Source organism: Larus michahellis, chromosome 4 (genome assembly GCF_964199755.1).
Source record: "Larus michahellis chromosome 4, bLarMic1.1, whole genome shotgun sequence".
In the NCBI taxonomy this organism is placed as follows: Eukaryota; Metazoa; Chordata; class Aves; order Charadriiformes; family Laridae; genus Larus; species Larus michahellis.
The window spans coordinates 47,636,929-47,654,436 of NC_133899.1; the positions used below are offsets into that span (position 1 = coordinate 47,636,929).

Sequence of the window (17,508 nt, forward strand, 5' to 3'; positions counted from 1 at the left end):
CACTGTGGATAAGAAGATGTAATGGTAACGGCCACATGGAGCTCCTAAGGACTTTGCAGTAGAAGCTACTTCAGTCAGCTCCATCTCTTATCACAGGCATTTGCTGAAGTGCCTAACGAGACAACAGACCCCTGAGCATTAGCAATCTAACTACTGCTGCCCAGCAAAAAGCAACAGAACCGCAGGAGTCCAGAAGTGATGCTAGCAAATTTTTAAGTGAGGACATCAGACGCTATAAGCGTCACTGGAGGAGGCAGCGAACGTTTTTCCCTCCTCCTTTTCCTAGCTGGTGACACACATATGGAAAAATTGGTTATTTTTCTACACACAATAAGAAGTAATTAAACTATCAAATTATTCTGTCCATAAAATACAATAATAAAAATAATTGTTACTTTGGATTATGTCATTTCCTCCACTCAGCCTATTTAAGTATCGCACTCAAAGCATTCTGAAAAGAAAGTGAGAGGTAAAGCAACATGCAGTGATGGACATAAATCACTGATATTTAGAAATGAAAGTAACATAGACTTTGGAATACACCCATTAAATAGACTGGCAGAAAGTTACTGCATAAACTTTGAATAAAGAAAAATAACACTTACTAAGCACCTGTGTATTTGACAAACAGCACACATAACAACCCCACGTTTCGTATACACCTTAAGTAAAAAAGCGTAACATTTTATCTAGTGATAGTTAATAAGACTTTAAAAAAAGAAAGCATTCATGTCACTCCTACGAGGATAAATGAGTATCAGAGGGAGAAACAGCCAAGTAAGGCAAGTTCCAGATTATTTTTTTTTAAACCGCCTACACTTCAAAAGCTAGAAAAGTAACCCCAAACCAGTATTTTACTAGCATGTGGTTTTCAGTATTTTCAATTTGTGAATCCTTCTATCCTGGTATCAGTAGAAGCAAAGAAGTTCAGACCCATAGACTACCACAGAGTCATACACTGGCTATTCTTAGTCACCCTTTGCAGACCCTTGAAAAGGAGTCTAAAGACCACAACTTAAAAACCTTTGGCCACGCTACTATCTTTCAAAAAGTGCCCTGGCCCAAGCAGATGTTCCCATTATGGAAGCATTCTGCACATGTTCCAGACAGCACTTCAACACCAAGCAAGGCTTCATCAATGGGTACACCAGGCTATTTGGCCCCACTGTACTGCCCAAGCGAAAGCAGAACTGAGACTCTTTTACATTACCTGGCTCCAATGATCACAAGGTAGTCGAGTAACCGAGGGCAGATTTTCTTTTTCTGCACCATTGTCCTTGACACTCCTCCCTATGTCATCTCACTGAATTTCTGTTCATCAATCCAGTAGTCAGTTATCCAGTCAGCCGTGATCAACTGCCTTGGGGAACAGAATCTGCTTGGAGCTGTCTGGCAAGTCCAACCTACAATCAAGAAAAGCAAGAGTGTCAAATGCACAATCAGGAATACCAAACATATATAAGCAACTGCATGAACTTAATTACATTTCAAAAAAGCCTCAGTGTTCTGTGCAGTCATGGCCATCCACAAATCTCTCTCTTCAAAAGTATAAAACCATAACCACATGCCCACAAAAGTACAGAGATCTGAAAAACATACAAAAAAGTACAAGAGGATCTCAAGAAAGATCACAGACAAAGAAGCGTATCACTGGCAGAGACCTATTCATGAAACAGTCTGAGGCAAAAATATTGTTTAGGCAAATCCCTGGGATTCCTACAGTGGTTGGGAAAGCAGCCCTAATTGGCAATTCCGTACAGTTAAACACAACTGAAGAAAAGAACGCAACCTGAACTTTAGCTGTCTGATAAACTGAATAACTAAGGAAGGGGTAATATTAAAAGAAGTCCAACTAGATACAATGCACCTCACCCTCTCAAACCTGGACGTGGCCTAGAGCAAGAATGATCTCCACAGTCCCAAACGACTGTGACCTCTCTTTCTGTGAAGATATAGAGCTGCACACTGCAGTCTGCAATACCAAAAGTTTTTCTTGGAAGTCATAGTGTTTCTTTCACTGACTTTATTCAATTTCATTTCTTTTGCGTATCTTCACCATTTACTCTTGATACCCATGCCTCCTACTTCTGCTACCTTCTCTGCTCATTTTATAACAGAAAAATCCTTTTGGCACAATTGGTATTTTACTGCAGCATTACTAATTGTCAATAACTATGCTTAACAGACATCCACAATTCAGTAAGCACTGTAAAATTGTTCTTTCCAATCCCACCACTCACACTTCATTGAATTCATGAGAGAAAAAAATAAATCTTAAAAAGTAATCAAGTTCCATATTACAATGTTCCCTACCTACATTTGAAAACAGAAATTTTCTGAAACAGAAAGTTCTCTAAAACTCTAAAATCAGAGATGTTCAAACTGCACTACAAGTTTACTGAGCATCCCAATGAAAGCATTAATAACATTATTTTATATTTAAAAATTTGAACTGATTGCCTTTTGGGGCATATTCAGAGTAAAGTTTCTATTTCAGTTCATGTTTACCTCCCAAGGCTACCACAGACATAGAGTCATAGAATGGTTTGGGTTGGAAGGTACCTTTAAAGACCACCTAGTTCCAACCCCCCTGCCATGGGCAGGGACACCTCCCACTAGACCAGGCCACTCAAAGCGTCATCCAGCCTGGCCTTGAACACTTCCAGGGACGGGGCATCCACAACTTCTATGGGCAACCTGTTCCAGTGCCTCACCAGCCTCACAGTAAAGAATTTCTTCCTAATATTCCTTCTTCTAAGTCTACCCTCTTTCAGTTTAAAACCATTAGCCCATGTCCTGTCACTACGATCCCTGATAAAGAGTCCCTCCCCATCTTTCCATCCTCCCTATATGCCCCCTTTAAGTTCTGGAAGTTCACTATAAGGTCTCCCTGGAGCCTTCTCTTCTGAACAACCCCAACTCTCTCAGCCTGTCTTCATAGGAGAGGTGCTCCAGCCCTCTGACCATCATCAGAGAATTATTATTACTGTACTAAAATCTTTCAGTTCTGCAGCATAAAGTTTAGATTTTATTTGCATAAAAGTATAAAAGATTTACTAACAACCTCTAAATGTCAGCAAAAATTAGGTAGTTGTCTTGATGTTTCGCTCATTACTTCACAACCAAAAGTTAGTTAAAGACACTGTAACTGTCAGCATCTGACAAACACATTCAAAGTCTTGCAACCTGTTTTTTTCCCAGACCTTCACTTTCCAGGTACAGAGTCAAGGAATTTTATTCATTATCCCTCCAAATACCAGTAAGAACACACACACACAAAACGTATGCATATGATTTATTAAAAAAGGAAAATCATACCAGTCAGTGAGTATTAATTATGGAATAATAAACTGAAAGAAACCTTAACTCTCTCTCACAGACACACACAAAACCCACACATTTTGTAAGACTTCATGGCATATTTTATTAGATTCTCAATTACAGTTGCTGTAGGTTCCTAAGTGACAGCACTATGAATTACCTTCTCTCAGCAGCAATACTTTTATAAATTATCTCCTCTGAACAACAAAGAAAATACAGACACAGGAAGCAAAGCTCCTGTTTCTTCATTTTAACGATATCACTGAAAACATTGTAGAATCTGTCCTGCAGCAGCTTTTGATCCAACATATTCTGCAAATATCTTGGTGTAGATAAACTTGAGAGGAACAAGATGAAATTGGGATGATCAAGTGGATCTTTTTGCCTTCAGTGTGAAGAACTACTTTATCTCTATTCTTTCCAAATAGCTTTACCCAGAATTTTTAAGGAACAGAGATATGGGCATAGGGATAAGTTACCATGAGGTAACCTAGAAGCATGACTTTGAGGAACTTCTGCTACTCAGCGGTAACCAAATATATGTTCTTCCTCTGTAACAGAGGAGAAAGTAAACTGCATATGTGATGGAGTAAAAACATATGGAATGACTACTGAGAGGCTACAGGACTACAACCTTAGCTTACCTTTCAGTAACTTGTCCATACCCTGTGGTTTTTCTTCTATTCTCTAGCCTGGAGAACATCTCTTATGACTGCAATTCATTATACATCCTTCCCACAGTTCTGCAAAGGAGCTAGTGAGGTATGCAATATGAAGACCCCCATCAAAACCGTAAAGTTTTCAAAAGAGTATCCAAGCAGACCAGTACAAGGAATATACGCAGGGCTTCCAATATCCCTGGAACGGCTGAAGATGCACCCCAGCGATGCCATGCATTAAAGTTTCTGTCAGCTTTTTCTTAAACAAGATGTGAGCACTTTCTGAGAAACACCCCTGATTTCTACTGCAACACAGGGAGACCAGACTGAAGCAGGTAATTCTGCAGGGGCTTCTAGAGTCTCCTTCACTTGGTTATTTATTCTTAACAAGGCCATAGTTCCAGTGAGATATAAGAGGGCAAAGGCTTTCTTTTGAAAGATGAAGCTTTGTTGGATTGGAGCAAGAGGTAGAAGAATTAGAACCAAGTTTAGGTTTTTTTGCCTTCCCCTATTCAATCACTTGCTTCTTCAGAGATCTGGTAACGCCTGATGACAGCAATTACAGAGCATTAGATCAGTATTTGCTGGAACTCACCTTCCTGCTCTTGGTTGGAATCAGACACCACAGTTGATGGTTTGTATAAACCCACACAAACAGCCACTACAGTCCTGCCTCCCTCTATCTGCCAAAAGCTTGCTTTCTGGCCAGTGTCATTCCCTCCTCCGTGCTGGTAGAAGTGCTTGTACAGTTACATGGTGAACCAGATTGTGGAACTGATACGGACTAAAACTAACACCCTCCCTTCTCCTCCCTTGCCACTTTTGTTTTTACTGGGTTATTTCTATGACTTGGTTCACCAAGTGGCCACACAAATGCTTGTGCAGGCACAAAGAAAAGGCAGGAGCAAGCAGCTAAGGGAATCTGAAATACAGATGACAGCTTCTCTACAGGCAATAAAGAGGTAAAGTAGTTTCTTTCTCAGAGATTTGCTATTATCCTTCCTCTATCTCCTACATTTTACAGACTAAGTACATTAGAACAGAAAGAGATCAAACAACTGAGAGATACTTCTGTTTCTCCTCTTACACGTTGGCATTTGGACCTGAACTGAGAGATTATCTTGACTCTGAGATGGTACAGGTTTTGACATTGATGGCCTCTTATCTCTCTCAAGCTGCTTTAATGTAAGGTTGTTTTTCTGAAAAAGTCTTGTGCAGTGTGCTTTCTATTTGCAAACATCTTGGAACCAGCCTTTTGAAGGCTGAATCCTCAAGCAGTGCTCGAGAAGAAACTCCCTATAACTTCAACTCAAGAAAAAGAGAAAAATAAAGTACTGAAGGACACCACAGAAGGATACTGCACAAACATACCATGTATCGGAGAACACTATAATTTAATAAGCACTCATATGGATGGTGAACAGGTTGGGGAGAACTAACACTACCCACGTACTGCAGCAGCTGTCAGCAATACTCACGAACTAGTAGAAACTGGCACAGTAGCCTAGATGCAAAGACAAAGGCCAGAGCCAGCACTAACCCACAGCCTACCAGTAACTCAAGATAAAAAAGTGTTCAAAACAACATTTCTATTACTGGCACTACTCTACACTTCAAAATTCCCCAAACACCCACGTTTTAGGTTGTAGCACAACTTCTCAGAGGACAATCTGCATGGCATTTTGCAATTTAAAATCCTCCCAGAAATAAAAGTCTATATAAACACACACACACTCATGAAAAGCACCACACCACATAATGGATATGGCAGTGTGAAAGAACTGCAGCAAACTTTTTATCACTTTAGAGCCATCTGTGTCAGACCGATACCCAGCATTAGCCCCGAGAAACAGGAATTGTGCAGGACCCCTGTCTCATTTACCCCTTGGAATCTTCAGTCTTTTTAAAAGCGTCTTTTCTTTCTAGACACAAAACTAGAGGAACTTTAGTCAAAGTACAACTTGAACACAACAAACTGTTAACCCAACTTAGCTCACTTACAGTTGTTTTCCTCACACAGAAGCTTCCAGCTTTGGTAGGCCAGCCTTATGCTCAACTGTATGATAGCCAGCAGGTATTTAAATCATTGCTTCAAAAAAACAATACAAAGACAGCAGGAGATTATTTTCCAACAGGCAGATGTTAAACCCTGCTTTCCTTGCAACTCTTCCATAGTTCAGGATGGTACCAGAATGAGGACCCTCCTCCCATTATCTCCAGGTTTTATCTTGTACAGGGACCATACTGCACAGTTCACCAGTGCATGGATACCTTTAGAATCTAAATCTGGGTCATACAATTCAATTTACTAAATGATCAAGTGAAGAGCATACAGGGGGACGTGAATTTCTAAGAGAAAAAAAGAGTAAGACGTGAAGGAGACAGCAAGAATTGCAGGACAGAAGCCACATGAATTCCGGTTCTCTGAAGTCCCACCTTGCAGAAGACCAGATTTCCCAGCCATGTCCAAAAGGAACTAAATTTTCAGTTCTAAAACGTCCTTGGAACATCTTGATTTTCTATTTATTCTCAGCCAAGACAGTCTGTACTCAGTTCAGATCTATAGCCACTATGCCTGACCTTAGTGCATTGTTTACCGTGAACTCAAGATCCATACCAATCGGAGTAAACTGAAAGCTGAAAACAAATACAAATAGGGCCAGGAGTTTCAATGCCCAATTTTTGGTTGATTTATGTTTCCTTTTCTCACATTACGCACCTTGAGTGTACTGAACAGCTATCTGCTAAACTATGAGAAATAGGTGCAAGTACCTTAGGACCAGCCAGCCTCAGCTGTGTGGCCAGGAACCGCACTTAACTCACTGTAGAACTGGAATCAACACAGTTTGCAGTACACTGTGAACTATTCATGGTAGCTTTGACCTGTCTTTAGACATTTTACTAATCTTTTTGCAATCTTTACCACTGAAATTTCGGCTACTTCTTCTGATTCTGTTTCAAGTGATTCCAGCCATTACCTCTGGTATAGCACATACTGTTTTTCCTTTTACTAAGCCTTGGAAGAAGCAGAGAAGCAGTCGCCATTTCACATAAGCCATTTTACACTTTCTCTGCTTAACAGCTATATTAACATTAAACACCACTAGTAGTTTTATACTTAAAAATACGTAACATTCTAGGAAACCCATTATGCCTATTATCCAGACACTACAACGGTTACACTAACATGGGAAACACAGGTGACAGCGCAGACAAGTTGAGAACAACCCCCCTTCTCCAGAACATTGAACAAGTTCTGAAGTGAGACCTGGATGGACTTGCTATACTGGTGCAGCTGCTTTGTGTGTTACCATCCACCTTGGCAAGGCAGCAGTGCATGCCAATGCCGTGACTCCTAAAAAGATACTAGCGCTTTGGCACAAAAAAAAAAAAAAAAAAAGGAGGCGGCATTTTCAAAGCATTGCAAGCATGCCTAAAACAGACAATGGCATATTTATCTAGTATAGTTAGTCTATAATATAGGCGTGGTTCTGCGACATGCCTAGGGATAGTTCCAAGCGTAAGAATTTACCCAGTAGAGAACAGGACTGCAGGCAGATTCTAAAAGCATCCTCCCTGGAACACACGCATCACTTGAGTCAGTAAGAGTTCCTTACAGATAAAACGGCAGATGGATCCCAACTGTTTCCACTTGCCATCTATCCATAAAGCTTGAGAGAAAGGACGGACTAAATTAGATTAAAGAAAAATTGAGACTACATTGTGAAAACAGTTTTTGGTAATATAAGAAGACATCCTTGGAAGACCTGCAGAAGAATGATAATAATTTAAAGATTTCTTCCTTTCTTACTACAGAATGATATTATACCTTTGCCTTCTGAAAACAGTACCAACAAAAATATCTTTAGCCTCCACATCCATTTTCCAGAGCAAAATGGAAGTAGCATGGACAGGGACGCCAACGAATAGACGGAACATGACCAGAATTAGTTCACAAACAGAAGTATCATGCCACACAGACAGGAACCTTTTTACAGCATCACAGAGTGAAGCTGGCCCGATTCAGGTTCTCAGTTGCTATAGGAACAGATTTTCCTGTCCTTGTCATATGCTGGCCCTTCAGCCTTGCCTCCTCTCTCACCACCGGCTTCAGCCAAATGCTCAGCTAAAGCAGCTTGCTGTACATGCATGGCCACGGCAGCCGCCACACATGCACTCATGCTGTGAAAACAGACCCACAGGTAATCTGATTCAGATCAATCTCCATAGCAACCCAATCTTTAGTCCCTAGATCTTAGCCCGTCGGGTCTATTTATAGAGCAGCTGCAGCGCTCCACCCCCACGGCTCCACCACCGAAGCTCCCTGCGCTGCCCACACTACAAACAAGCTTCACCCAGGCACAAGGACTGCCTGGAGCCAACAGAGCAGAAACCGACCCCTCCTGGCACCCGCGGGCCCTCGAGCGAGATGACAGCATAGCATCTGCAACACCTTCCAGCCAGCAAGGTTTTCCATATCTTTGAACACCGCAAATATCGGAAGTCGCTATTGCTGACGGAGTGCTGAGTACCAATGGCCCCTGACAAAATCTGCTTATCCAGGTAGACACAGGATGCTTCCACAGACATCCACAGCAGCTGCTCCTTCAGTCTTGCGCAAAAAGGAGGTGCGATGTGTGCCAACACAAACGTGCAACCCTACCAGGAACTTGCAGGCAGCAGCAAACGCAGAGGAGTGGTCACAGCAGTACCTGCCCCACAGAAGCACAGCTGTTTTCAGTGTACCTGTTTCAAGTACCAGCAGGTACTTGAAAACCATGTGGCTGGGACATTCATCTAGTGATTGTTTAAAAAAAAAAAAAAAAAAAAATCAAGATCTTGAATGAGCCATGAGAGATAAGCATGTGAGAAAGAACGGTATGCGAATACCGTTATCCATTTACTTCTACTACACTCTTGGGGAAAACCACCAACAATAAACTAATGCAGAAGAAGCATACACTGTTACAGTACTCTACTCGCTAATAGGAAGGAGATGATAGATTTTCGCCTCAGCCCCAGTTCATTTCACACACTTCAATTTAGGTTAAAGGCCTTATTCTCCTCCCCTCCTTTACTGCCTGAAATACCTCTCTCATGATCCTCCCTGCTGCTCCTCATAGTGCAGGGCACGCAGAGTGACATCTTCTCACAGACCATAAATTCCGGCATAAAAACCCCCTGTCAACCCAGCCAGTTCTCCTGCTCTACACAGTTTGAATTTAAATTCATCTTTTATTTAAAAATAATCCCCAGGTTTTTGCACGAGAGAACAGTAACACAGGAGCTCTGGCTCCCTGCCCTTCACTCTTTTCAAGTCTGTCTTTTTTTTCCCTCCTCGTGCAATGCCACCATCACAAAATACAAGAGCCTTCTCATCTATTTCCACCTCATCAGCTTTTCATTGATCCTCAAAACTCCAGCAGCAGCTGCTCATACATTCTGCAAGGGGAAAGAGAGGGGAAGGCAACCCAAAACCTACACAACACCCCCAAACTGAATCAGCCTCATCTTCTGCAAGCCCTATGGCAGCACATTATTTTCCAAACCAGAAGTCCTTTCAGCTCAAGTTTTGAGCTGAGAAACTGTCTCGCTGCTTTTGAGCGCAGCCTGGACCCCAGTACCCATGAGATATTTCCATTCCCAGCACCCCTGCCCAGTTCCCGTTTGAGAAGTAGGACACGGTTCCCATCACGCAGGCACCAGCAGGTTTTTTTTTTCTTCCAAAAGCCAAACACTGCAAATGTACAGCCATAAAAAATTAACAAGAAAACAACAAAGCATGTGACATTTAAATTGAGAGAACTGCTGGATGCAGCTGCAACTGCTAAATTATTCAGAGCTCTCCCTTGCCACGGTGCCTCCCCCAGCCACGGTAAGCAGCTCCCAGCCAGCTCAGAGAAGAGGCATGTACAAGAGGACAGCAGGTAGAAAAGACACACCACAGGGAAACAGCGAGGAGCACGCAAACAACTAGTGGCTTCTCCTCTCACACAGGTTTCCAGCTATTCACCTGCTCGTTAACAGGTGACATCGCTCATGGCACCAAATACAGACACATTCAACTTTCTTTCCTGGAGACCGGCCGCACAGGGACAAATGACGGGCTCCCTGGGATCCCAACAATAAACTCCAGCCAAGGCAGAAAAGAGGGACACTCACAAGCAGTGTGGAAACACCGCTTGGGATAATAAGAACCAGAAGATAAAGAGAAGTATTTGAAATAATCCAGTTATTTGGCTGCTGTTAGCACCACCGAACTGGCACTCAAGAGTCTCACGTCTATTTTGCCTCGTCTTAGAAACACTCAGCCTCTCTCCCCACGTGTGCCACCTGCCTGTTATTCCTTCCCTCTACATGCCTTCCCCTTCTCTTCAGCAACAATGTGGAAGACCAGAAATTCCTACTCCCAAACCGATCCTACTATTAATTTTGGTGATAAATCATAGTACCAGCTGGTCAAAACTGAAAGGAAAGCAAAGAGACAAGCCCGTTTTCTCTCTGCTAGAGCTCTGGGACGTGGGAAGCGCGTGTTTGGCAGATTCACCCACACGTAAACATTGGAGGAACAAGCTCAGAGCAAAGAAGGGATTGGAACCACCTCAAGCGGCTGTTAGGGCCAGCGAGTGACAGAACAAGGGGTCCCAAGAGTACCTTCTAGACATCGGCAGCCACCATGGCAAAGGAGGGAGAGAAGACACACCACCTGCTGGATGTGGCTGAAGACTAATGAGAGAAAGAAGGGAGAAACAGGCGACCTAGAGGAAAGAGCAAACATACCCAGCTCGCAGCTCCAGCAGAGCACGGTGTAAGCGCTATCAAGCGGAAACAGACACAGACCTGACAGCAGAGCGGCTCAGTGCTCTCGGGTAAAGCAATTTTGGTGAATACCAGTTTCAATTCTTAACCTTCTTTATCAGAAAAAGCACTCCTCTCCTCCCACTATCTGATGCAGAAGCAGAACTCCCCATCTCCTGACACAAGGGCCTTTCCAGAGCAAGTACAATATACCCCATCAAGCAGAGATCCAGGAAAGCTGGTGTCAAAACTACGGGCGAGAAGACAACCAAATATCTGATACTGCCAGTGGGAAACTCAGTTAGAATGTAAAGGGAAGCAGGACACAACCATGACTCTGAACTCGCAGACGTGACAAAGAAAAGGAACAGATTTAGAAAAAAGGCTGCTCTGCTCATAAGATAACACACAGTTCCTGGAGGTTATCAGATACATTACTGTCATCTGGGTATCTTTGTCCCCTGTGTAAAAAAAAATACCAAGGTTAATTTCCTGATTCTCACAAATACCACTTAGAACAACTGTTAAGAAATTAGTTAAAAACAAAACCAAAAGGAGAGATCTGACAAACATTACGGGATACATCAGAGGCAATGTGATGACCAGCCCTTTTTTAAGGGACGTCGGTGCTGTGAAATACTGAATGCTGTGGAAGAAACAGGAAACCATGAAACTTAGTTCCTTGCTGCTACACGGATGCATTATTACTCACATTGACCTGGAAACACAACAGTGTCTCATTTAACTGCAATGCCTAGGAACACAGCATGAGAACTGCCTCAGGACAGCTTATGTAGGCATACGCAAACTGCACTTCTAAATCATTGCAAGGGTCCTGCTGGTAGCAGTGATTAAAAGTAAACACAAGCTCTCACAATTCAGTGGTTTCTGGACACCAAAAGGAACAGCCTCCCCATTTGGGAATTCTGTGATATAGAGATTTTTAGAGCTCCTGGCAGTATGTGGGTAATTTCTTCAGAGTTTTTCTGGGTTTGCGGTTTTCAGTTGGTTATTCTAGTTCCAAAAGACAAATCAGGAGCATGCTTCTCAATCATCAACAGTAATTTTCATGTGGTCATGACAGGTTTAAAGGCCTCCAGTGACAGAGAATCTAATCGCTCTAAAATTATTTTCTAGCACAGACAACAGAGGAAAGACCAGCTGAATTATACAGGCTCAGTTACAGAGAGCGAACAGCAGGTCATCGCAACAGTTTTTCATAGGTCTTGAGGTGGAGAAGGAAAAGCAGCAAACCTTTCTGTCATCAAAAGAAATACCACAGTTATTCCACAGAGTAACAGATTATCCCACTAAAAAACGTTCCCTTCTAATTGATGCCTCATGTTGCTCATTTTTATTTCACTTCGTGTCTCGCTAGGTCACTGACGATGCTTTTCCTTCATGAAAATGTATACCTTGAGATAGACGGAGATCTTTTAAACTGGGGAAGTGACATTAATCTTGCATATCAAGCTCTTTCATTCTTGTTTCTAAATCCTTTCCTCGTTGCTGTAAATCCCCAATCAGTAGCTACATTCTGTATTTTCTACTAGTGTGTTGAATAACTACGTCAAAGCCCTTTTGCTAAGGGGCTGCCCAGAAATTTAATGCAGTATATCTGAAATGCAGGCACAACAGGGCCAAAGGACATTTGCAGGAATTAATCTGGGTTGTAACGTATGCATTGCCTGTCTCCGATTCCTTCCTAATGGAAAGTAAGTGAAACATTCAACTCCGTACTTGGTTTTACCAAAAAAGTATCTATTTCCATCTTGTGAGCGTGATGGCACTACCCACCTAGTTAAAAAACTACAATCTGAAATGACAGCCAAGTCCCTAAATTTTACATCATTTGTTATCCACTGTCATGCACTAAATCTCTAACAGCACTTTTTCCCCAAGGAAGAAAGTAATTCCTCTAAGAAACATTATCTGGGGAGAAGTATCAGAGAAAATCCACTAACTCAAGCGCTGTAAATTAAAAACTGTGAAAAGATTTACTCTCTTAGAAATCAGCACTATTTGTGACTTGCTAATTTAATACCAGAAATTTTCATAAATATTTTTTTCAACTGCCTCATTGCAAAAGATATTAAATAGATCAGATTGAACATCTTTCCAGAGATATGTCTAGTATATCCTGTCTACACATAATTTGAATATTTGATATGGCTTGAGGTGAGAGGGCGAAAAAAAGCTATAAATGACGAGCCTCTATGCCCCTCACCCTAAGCCAGATAAAATCAAAGACAATGTTAATTTCATTTAGGAAGATGGTTCGAACAAGCGTTTTAGTAAGACTTGAGATGCAGTGCTCCCTCTACCACTTCTACTGAACCATCAATCCTGAGACTCTAAAAACTCAAAATCTACTTTGGCTAGGTGGGCTTTCTCTTAGAAATCCTTGAAACTTTTATTTCTCTGTCTCCAAAATCCTCTGAAACAGACTTAAGTTGGGTATCCTGCCTGCTTTCAAAAGAATTACAGAATGGCATGAAGGCTGAAGAAGAGGTTTGCCCTCTAGAACATTTACTTTATGTTTTTCCATGAAAACTTTAAACTAGAAGACCTATTTTTTGGCAGTTGCTACATGGCCTTTGGTTCACCACCATTCATGGCTTTGGCATATAACACATACAACATCAAAATATATCTTGGCCATATTACACATTGTGTACGGAAAACATTCTTTCAGTGTGGACATTATTTTCCTTTTTGCCCACACAGTAAAGCTAGAACTGTTTAAAAATTAGTAACGGTGTGGAAACTAATGCAAGAGGACTCTGAAGCTTACAGCTTGAAAACTGTTAATTTGGTAAAAACACAAAAGTCCAGACTTGCAATACAACGGCAGCACCACTGGATAGGCACGTATGAGATCTTTTAGTGCAGACAACGCTGTATTAGTTTTCCAAACAAAAGCGTTCTAGAGACCTGATGATGATTTTCCATTTTATTAAACACGTAGTAAGATGCTTAATGAGTGTATAATTGATTCCAGGGTATATTAAATTGGGTCCAAGAGCTATGCATTTTCTAATGATACAACAGTAAAGCAAAAGAACAATTTTAGACCTTGAATGCTTGATCAGTTCAGTATTATATAACCTGCTATGAGAGGATGGCCAGATTAGATCCTGCAAAAACTGCATTTTAGCTATGTGATATGTCCGAGGTGCTCTCTGATGTGTCAGGATTGCAGATTTTTCACTAGTGCTGAAAACAGCAAGTACTCCTTGTGCCCATCCAAAACAGCTCCCAAGATTCAAGCAGCATAAAGTCCAAAAACGGAGACACTTCCCAAATAACCTATATTTGGATGTCTTTGGTTTGGTTATGTGACCCTCAGGACACCACAATGCATCCTCCCTTCCCTTGCTTCTGTCTACCAGCAACGTCCTTTTTGCACATAAGTGACGCTGCAAAGAGCACAGCAAGGACACTTGAGAGCGTGCCATCAGAAATGCTGACCCAGGGTTGCACTGAATGTAGAGAAAATGGCTGGCTTGCCCAGGGAAAGCACAACGTATTGCCAGACTCACAGTTCTACCCCATCACCATGCGGCTGCGAATTTATAATGTATGTTATTTCATGCGTGTCTGAAAACAGTGCGGTGGGAAAAAAAAGGGAGAGAAGAAAGCCAGACAACAAATCAGTTTCCTCCAAGGCTTATCATTTCTCTAAGCGCTTCTTTATCGCTACTCCACACAAACAGTAACGCAGACCCGGCTTTCTTCCCCTCCTGCGCCTGAAAATAAAAGTGAGCAACACAGCAAGGTGGTGACACCCATTTCTAAGGGGAAAACGATCATGATGTATAGGTTACTTCATAAGAAATTGCCTAGCGCAAAGTGGATTTCCTATTCTATTATCTCGGGGAGTAACGCGATCTGCTGTTTACAAACCAGGGAGTAAAACCACCTTCCCAGCCACGTTACTGCAGCAGCCCCTCCACACACCTACCCTCTTTCCAAGGGGATCGCTCGGTCCTGCGTCTCCCTTCACCTGCCCGAACTGTCCCGCCCGCTTCCTCCCGGCAGGGAGCGAGGAAATCCCGCCGGGAGGCGCGGGCCCGGCCCTGCCCGCCGGGCGCCCCGCTTCTGCCGGGGGCGGGGGGGCGGACGCCGGGCCCCGCGCCCTCACACCCGCCGCCCGGCCGAGCCCCCTCCCCGGCCGGCCGCGCCGCCATTTCCACGCCCCGCGCTGCCCTGCTCCGCTGGGAACCCGCAAGCGACACCCCCACCCCGGCCCCGGGGCTGCTGCCCGTTCCCGCCAGGGGACCGCTCCGCCACCGGCCGGCTGCCGGCAGAGCCCCGCGGCGACAGCCCGAGGGGGCCGCGCCTCCGAGCGGGCCACCGAGGCAAGCGGCCCCGCGCACCCCCGGAGGTCAGAGCCCCGGGAGGATGGAGCGGCTCTCGGCTGGCCCCGCTCCTCGGCGCGGCGAGCCACCCCCTCTACCCCCTCCTGCAGTGACCTTGCGGAAGGGCTCGCCGTACCCGAGCATCACCGGCCGGGCGGCTGCGGCAGAGCCGGAGGCAGGCGGGGGTGTGAGGGGGGCCCCACCGCCAGCTGCTCTGCTGCAGATCGCCTCAGGCAGCGCCAGCCGGGCTCCGCGCTCCCCTGCCCGACCCACGCGTAGCGGCGCCGGGGCAAGCTTCCCGGCTTGTGATATGCCCACGCACACGCACCCTGCCGCCTAAGCGCGGCCCGCACCGGCACCGGCACCCGCTCCTGCGCCCGGCCGGGCCGCCCCCTCTCACCTGCCCCGCCGCCGCCGCCCGGCCGCTCTGCGCCGCCCGGCCAGTTCCGCATCGACCGCCAGGAGCGGAACGCGCCACCGCCGCCCGGCGGGGGAGGGAGGGAGAGGGAGGGAGGAGCGGAGCGGAGCGAACCACTCGCACCGAGGGCGGGGGGGAAGCCGCCTCGCCAGCCGCCCGCCCCGCCGCCCCAACGGGGCCGGGCCTGAGGGGCAAGGCGGGCCGCATGGCGGAGCCCCGGCCTCCCCCCCGCTGCCCCGGGGCTCTCACAGGCGGCGGGACGGCGAGGGGCAGCCGGCAGGCCGAAGGCCAGACGGCAGGAGGGGAGAAAGCTGCGCGGGCAGAGCTCTGCAGCCCAGGCCGGGTGGAGGTAACCTGGAGTGTATGATTCCACCATTTCTGTGGTTGGAATCGCCATCCCTGGAGGTGTTTAGAAGACGGGAGACGTGGTGCTTGGGGACATGGTTTAGTGGTGGTTGGAGCAGTGTGAGGTTAATGGTTGGACTCGACCGTAAAGGGCCCTTCCAAGCTAGAGGATTCTACGAAGTGTCGAATTTCTGCTTTCAGACCTCCTCCTGGAAGCAGAAGGTGAAGCCTCACAGCAAAGCCCAGCTCCAGGCAAGCAAGAGCCACACGGATGAGGAAGCGCCACCATAGAACAAGGAGATACAGTGCTGCGTACCTGCTGATTCGCTACTGTCTTCATAACATTACAAGAGAATTTGGTTATTAAAAGCTTGAGGTACAGCTCTTTAAATTCCTTCCAAGTTCATATAAGCCAGCACACTGCGCAAGAAAATCCATTTATTAACAAAACCAAAATTACGAAAATAAACCCAAAATGCAACCAAAGCTACCAGAAGTATCACAATGGATTTAAGAAAAAAAGAAAAAAAAAAAAAGAAAAAAAGGTGTAAAATGGTGAAATACTTGATTTGATATTGCACATCTGTACTCTGCCCATCATAGAAATACAGCAGTCTTCTTTTCCTCCTTCTGTTCATGAGCAAACACAGCAGTTGTATAAGGGTAGAGCCAACAGGGAACACCTCCTGAGATTGTAGTTGAAGCACTCCATGATTTCTCCAGTGGCCAAGTTAGCCAAAATTCATTTGAAACTGATAGGATTCAGAGGCTGAGAGTGGCAGGGCTGAGTCTCAAGCTTAGGTGGCATTTTGTAAATATAAAAGTACAAATGGCCACCGACACCAAGGAAGGTTCTTCCTCACACCTGCTTACTTGAGCTCCCTGGGGTAAGCTAGAAAGCTGCTATAAAATGAGAAAATAATTCTGTACTGATTTGCACTTTAAAAAAAAAAATCTATAAATGAGAACATGAACATGTAAACAAGCTTATATTTGATTACGTGATAATGAAAAGAGATGGAGCCAAGGAAAAGCACCGTTTTCCCCAGTGTCATCAACAGCAACCTTATGGTTTGCACCTTGAAAATCCCTCAAATTTCCACAGAGTTTTTTCTCTTCAAATTAACAAGATGCAGCTCAAAAGGAAGCTGCAGCTTCATTGCTGCTGCCTCTTCAGACTGTTGACAACCTCATTCTTTAGCAAATCCTTGGAGTAGGGCCCAGCCGCTCTCTAATCCACCCAGGGCTGGCTTGAGCTCTCAAGCTCTGCTCATTGCTCCCCTCATACCCCGCTGCAGTCTCCTAAAAGCCTATTCCTTCTTCCTTTGGTTTAGTAGTTTACAATTTAAATTTTATCCTCTAAAGTAACGTAGAGGCTGCAGCAGAATAGCCTGTGGCATGTAATTGAGAATGGCTTTCCTTTCCCATTGCGCCAGGGGATCGTCAAGTGCTTCGGAAACAGCTAACGGTGGGCAGCTCTCTGCACCCCCCGCTCTACCGGTTCCCTTGGAGGTACCATGTATGGACAGCTGTCCCTCTTGCTTCTCCTGTGCTGATCATTTCTGATTTATTTGCACCAGGTATCCGCTAGGATCCCGCTGACATC

At 44.6% G+C, this 17,508-nt stretch overlaps 1 protein-coding gene across 36 annotated transcripts in view; it reads right to left on the reverse strand.

Annotated features, from left to right (window-relative positions):
* MADD (MAP kinase activating death domain) overlaps window positions 1-15,641 on the reverse strand; it is a 75,962-nt gene extending 60,321 nt beyond the window's left edge. For all 36 annotated transcript variants that reach the window (XM_074584423.1, XM_074584421.1, XM_074584417.1 and 33 more), the window contains exons 1-2: window positions 15,540-15,641; window positions 1,211-1,403 (exon numbers count right to left, since the gene is read on the reverse strand). In XM_074584423.1, coding sequence (XP_074440524.1) covers window positions 1,211-1,272 — 62 coding nt within the window. In that variant the 5' untranslated portion in view covers window positions 1,273-1,403; window positions 15,540-15,641. The remainder of the gene's footprint in view (window positions 1-1,210; window positions 1,404-15,539) is intronic.
* Window positions 15,642-17,508: the final 1,867 nt, after the last annotated feature.